The 5,868-nt window shown below is 40.2% G+C and overlaps 1 protein-coding gene across 1 annotated transcript; it reads right to left on the reverse strand.

The window, feature by feature from the left end:
- Positions 1-617: 617 nt before the first annotated feature.
- Positions 618-5,632, reverse strand: LYG1 (lysozyme g1). Its single transcript, XM_058686350.1, has 5 exons — positions 5,564-5,632; positions 3,830-3,934; positions 2,715-2,908; positions 1,063-1,195; positions 618-870 (listed from the first exon to the last, which is right to left on the reverse strand). Exons 1-5 carry the CDS (start codon positions 5,604-5,606, stop codon positions 752-754), a joined length of 594 nt encoding a protein of 197 aa, XP_058542333.1. The 5' UTR covers positions 5,607-5,632; the 3' UTR covers positions 618-751.
- Positions 5,633-5,868: the final 236 nt, after the last annotated feature.

A 5,868-nucleotide genomic window follows, 5' to 3' on the forward strand; every position in this document is an offset into this window, starting at 1 on the left:
TCTCCACCCAAAAGATGGGGCTGGCCACCATCCCACCCTTTTTCTCTTTGAAAGTTTTCAATTAAAATTTATTTTTTAATGTTTTTTTAAGAGAGAGAGAGAGAGTACAAGTGGAGGAGGGGCAGAGAGAGAGAGGGAGACACAGAATCTGAAGCAGGCTCCAGGCTCTGAGCTGTCAACACAGAGCCCGATGTGGGGCTCCAATTCATGAGCTGTGAGATCATGACCTGAGCCGAAGTGGGATGCTTAACCAACTGAGCCACTTAGACACCCCTCAATTAAAATTAAAAACTATGATTTTTATCAAGGAAATCAGTGATAAGAGTTGCCACATAGAATACCACATGCCCAGTTAAATTTGAATTTCAGATAAACTATGAATAATTTTTTAGGGTAAAAGTGTTCTAAATATTGCATGGGACTTATACTAAAAAGTCAATCATCATTTACCCAGAACTCAGATTTAACTGGGTTTCCTGTTTTTATTTGCTATATCTGGCAATGCCAGTCAATGAATACAGGATTCATTTTGTGGAAATCCACATTGCAGCTAACTTCCATGGAAATACCTTTAAGGAGACATAACCCTTAATTTACATACACACCACACCACAAAATGCAGACAACTCTTCCTTTAATGTGATTCATGTTATATTGATGACCTTCAAGTCAAATTCAGATTCACAGTTACAAGCTCCATTGGCTAGTTTCATCTGTGTAACCCTTGAGGCCTCCTGTTTGCTCTGAAGCATTAGAAGCCGTGTCTCTTGAAGTATTTGGCTCGTGCAAGGACATCATTGCAGAAGTCACAGTTCAGGTCTTGGCTGCTTCTGATGTAGCCAGGACCTCCAGCATAGGCACAGAGTCCACCTGGAATTTGTGAGATGGGTTAATGCTGACCCTATAGTCCCTCATTGCTTCAGGGTCTCAGCAGTTAGCTTAGATTCTCTTTCCTAATTGCTTCATAGGAGGCAACTGAAGTTTGGGGGAATCTGATGTAATGTCTTGTATTTGTTCTTCTTACTTCATGCTGTGAAGCCACCAACCCTGGGTTACACTTACCTCTCAGGTACTGGTCAGGGGTCCAGGTTGGAAACCTGGTCTGGATTTCTTTGATCCTAAGTGTCAGGACCTCGATTATCTGAGAAACCTGGGACTCGCTGATCCAGGATGTGGGAGCGTAAAGGCCAGGGTCCTAGAGGGAGGCAGAGGAAAAGCTAAGTAAGCCAGGTGGGAGAGTGACAGGACTTCATGGGATCAGTGTTGCTTTTTAATTTCCCTTCTTTTTTCTCTCCTCCTCCTCTGGCAGAGCTAATGCCACCTTTAATCTCCCTGGGAATAAACAGTAAAAGTTACAAGGTTTGGGCAAGTGAAGCATGAGCAGACATTTTGCAACTGCTTCATTATAATGATGAGAGGCAGAATTGAAAACCTAAGGTGACAGAAGTAGTGAACATCCCAGTCTGATGCCCTCCTTCAGTGTTTAAATGTAAGCCCTCCAAACCGGTCAGAAACGGCTTTTTCTATCTGTACTTGTAATTCTCCTTCCAGGTAATCTGAATATCTAAAAGTACTTCTAATTTTTCTTATACATCTTTGGTTACCATTCCACATGAGTTTCAACATATTTAGGAGAAATGTCTGACTCGGGACAATTCCTTCATCTTCAAAGTAAATGGGCTCATCCTTTTCCCAAGGACAAGATTTCACAAAGGCAGAGCAAGGCATCAGAAATGATGCTGACCCTAACATCGCCCTTGTTGGTATTGGTCCCTGTTTTGCATTTTCCAGCTGCCATGTGACTTTGCAGCAATGACTCCATCCTTGTAAAAGCACCTCCTCACTTGGAAAGGATGGATTGCATGACTTCCCCTTCACCCCATCCTCATCAGATTATCGGATGAGTCCCTAAATCAAAATGAGATAAAGTATTTGAAAGTACTTTTAAATTGCAAAGTGTCATTCCAAATAGTAATAGGAAGCCAGTTTAAAGATCACTGAGGAGATCACATGCTCCTAAAAGCTAAAAAGATGACCACAGTATTTAAAGCCTTCCCAACAATTACAATAATAATGTCAAATGTAATAGAAAAAAAAATCACAGCACCATTGTCTCCTTGCCATCCTTGATCCCCCCCCCCCCCCGCCCAGACACAATGAATTCAACAGTGGGGTTAATGCCCAGTTCCCTGGGAGTCTCTGTGAGACAAGTTGAGACCAGGCAAAATTAGTGCAAAAATAAAACTGGATCTTCACAACTAAGAATTGCGTAGAAGAAAGAAAAGGAAAAGGAATACAATATTTGCTGAGAATCTGCCAGATACTAAGCACATTTTCCCATTATTGCATTGAGTCTTCATAACAATTCTATGAGGATGGCGTCTTATAGGTGAGGAAACTGAGGCCTAGGAAGATTAAATGAAGTCACGTGGTTACAAAATAACAGAACAAGGAACCAGACTAGGGGACCACAGATGATATCCTGGAAACACAGTGTAGTTGATTTTGAAAAGAAACCATGGCTCAAAACAAAACAGTGATGCTACTACCTGCATCAGGCAGGGATGTGGCTCTCACAGTGCCAGGGAGCACCTTTCACTCTGTGTTCCATAGAACTGCACTACAGGGTGTCCACAACAACAAATGTGAAGATGTCCCCTTAGCATCATGCCATGCATCACAACAGCCATATGTCATAACTGACAGAGAGTTACCTGCACAACCCCGATTCCATCACCCACATTGTCCACATTGACCATAATGTTGCCACCATGAGACTCCCTGGACAAGACACCAGCGATCACTGCAGGATCCATGCAGTACTTTTGGCCAACAGTACGAATCACAGGCTGATATCTCAGGATGTATGGCATGTCTATTTCAGCCAGCCTTTCAGAAGCACGAACTCCTAAAGCAAACACAGAAGGAAGGATGTGGCTTGTGTGACTTATGCTGACATGGGAGCTCAAGAGGACAGAAATCACACTCCAAGGATCTGGGCAGTGGTCTAGGACCAAGAAGCCCATGTTTCAGTCTGAAATCCTAGTGGACCTGAAAGTATGATTCTTCTTTGGGCTTGAGTTGGTGTCCACTGAGGCAGGGTCCTTTATGGCTTCCAGTGCCTCTTGCTGGACTCTCAGGGGATGCTCTGGCCCACACAGGACAATTCTCTAGGCACAGGCACACTGGCCCCATCCTAAGCACCCCAAACAGATATGCCTATCCATCAGCTACAATGGGCACCAGATGTGAAAGAGAGAATTCCCCAACCCCTTTAAAAAGTCCTTGTTTCCCTGACAGGTTTGCTCACTCTTGCCCACCTTTCCCACCTAAAAGGACATCCAGATATTGCATGGTCTTAAACCATTGTAGAATAACAAGGATGTTGGGCAAAATTAAAACTAATACTGATTTACCTGGCTGGCCGTTTACCTTGTAAGCATTTTTTGTGGTTTCAAAAGTATTCTCATCTACATTCTACCAACTAGAGTTTACAACAAGACTATAAAATAAGTACTTTAAAGTCCTTTCAGTAGAGATGGAGGGGAACTAAATGACTCATTGAAGAACCACAGCACACACTTAGACAAGGTCTTTGGACTCCACATCTAGTGCTCTTCCCACTACTTGGTAGTGTGGGGCTGTGGGAAATAGTGGGAGCCAAAGGATATGTTGAGAGGACCAAAATTTGTGAGGAAGGACAGGGAGACATGGGTGTGAAGTGTCGGGAGAAGGGACAAGATCCTGTCAAAGTCACCCTTGCCAAAAGGAGGCACCTTCCGAGAGAAAGGGAAGTGGAGGGTGAGGTGGACATTGGGATTATAAATACCACAGTAGTTCAGGCCTTGACGTTTTCCAATCCCACAAGATGCTCCAGGGGTGTTGAAGTTTCGGATGTTTCCATAGCATCCCCAGTTGCTGCTTTCAGATAAATCTACAAATTGAGAAAATTTCAATGTAAGGCATTGAACTAGACTCATGTTGATCATCTGTCCATGAATGAAGTACCATTAATAAAAAGAACTTTACCAAAATCAATTATAAGAACTTCACTCTAAATTGAAACACTTTTGAAATTTACAGTATGGTAACTAGGAAATTATCACAGAAACCCCCTCGATACAAAATTGTCATCTCCTATCCTTCAGGCATGGAGAACTGTTGGAGCAGCTATACTCTTCGCAAAGCCCTGGGGATGTCCAATGTTGTTGAGTTGGTGTCTTGGAATCAAACCAGATGATCTCTTCCCTGTAACTAGTCCTCATCCTGTATGCTAGGGGAACTCTCAGTACTTCACCGTCAAATATTCCTGACCGGTTGGTCAGGTGAGATATTTATGGTTGCTCTAGAGAACCAGAGGGAAGTAAGGACTTCTCATTAGATTGCTCTTTTTTTATTTACTTTCTTCTTTGCTCATATCATCAAATCTTCATGATTTGCCAATCTTTGGAAATAAATCTACTACACATCATCATATGTGTATTGTATATTTATATAAATGCCTTTTAAAGTTCTAATTTCTTACTGAGAGCTTCTTGAGATTGACATCTGAAAATATTAATATTTTGGAGTAAATACTTCTAATTTACGAACTTTTGATAAGTAATCTGAAAGAAATAGATTACTTTTCATCTCAGGTCTGAGATGAAAAGACCTGGTCTTTTTTAAGTGTAGTAAAAGCTAAATGAGCTGATGTGTCTTTTTTTATTTTTCAATCAGTACATTTTTATATTTATAATTGGTGACAAATAGCCTTAATATTGTAATTGGTTGTGTCATTCATTGCTCCTGCCCCATAGCCACTCCCTAGTCATATTAAATGCTCCTTAAAGTTCCTTATATTCCCAAAATATCTTGTTGAAATTTAAAAATACTTGTTAAATAAATGGATCAATCAATAAATGAATAAATGTAACACCCTTTCTGAGTAATCATCAGAAGTTACAGCTATGATAAAATTTGCTTCTCCTGAGAAACTATGCTTCCCCCTTTTATTTATCAAAAAATATGTACTTTTTCCTTTGCCCCAGCTGCAAGGAAACTTAAGACCAAATCTGAAATTTCAAGCATAGCAGCTATGTCAGCCTCAGTGGTTAGCTTAGTCACATGTTTTTGATCTCCTTCATGCTAGTTTTCTATTTGAAATTGCATTTGAATTATTACAGGAAGCCATCACAATTCTTCTACAGTGCTTATCAATGAGTACTTATCAATGATGTATATTTAAAGCCTACAGTACTTATCAATGAGTACTTATCAATGAATACTTATCAATGATGTATAAAGTCTATAGCACTTATAAATAAATACTTATCAATGATGTATATTTAACGTCCAGCTTCCAGCAATGCTGTCTTAAGCCAAGCCTACATTCTGGGGAACCCCCTCCTTTGTGGGGCATCTGGAAAGAAGCTATTTTTCAGTGGCTGTTATTAAGTCCAGTATTTTTTAGACAGCTTAGAAAAAAAACATTTTCTACTGCAGTTTCAAGTATCAGAAATACCATTCTGTTCCTATGCTTACCCTTCCCATCTCCAAGGTCATGTAGGAGACCCTTACTCACCAGTAAGTGCAAGGAGACCCAGAAGCAGCCACAGCACAGACATATTGATGAGCTGATTCTACTGGTCCTAAAATGATTTTAGAATAGAAATTAACTCAAAGATGTGAAAACATCAATCGTCATCATACATAACAATATGTAATGTTTCTATGGAAAGAGGTAAAAAAAAAAAAAAAGAAAAACTTTTTCACCCATATCTTAACTAAGAAAATTAATTATTTGAATCATAATAAGAAAAGCAAAAGTAAGACATGTGCTCCATCCATCCTTTTAATTAGCTTTAAAATGATGATACTCCTGCTTGG

Source organism: Neofelis nebulosa, chromosome 9 (genome assembly GCF_028018385.1).
Source record: "Neofelis nebulosa isolate mNeoNeb1 chromosome 9, mNeoNeb1.pri, whole genome shotgun sequence".
Taxonomy (NCBI): domain Eukaryota; kingdom Metazoa; phylum Chordata; class Mammalia; order Carnivora; family Felidae; genus Neofelis; species Neofelis nebulosa.

Coding starts and splice junctions, on each gene's coding strand:
- LYG1 (XM_058686350.1), bottom strand. CDS start 5,606: ATGTCTGTGCTGTGGCTGCTTCTGGGTCTCCTTGCACTTACTG. Junction 2,909..3,829: donor TCAAGGCCTGAACTACTGTG/GTATTTATAATC, acceptor TGTTTGCTTTAG/GAGTTCGTGCTTCTGAAAGG. Junction 1,196..2,714: donor ATGGAATCGGGGTTGTGCAG/GTAACTCTCTGT, acceptor GCCTCCCTCTAG/GACCCTGGCCTTTACGCTCC.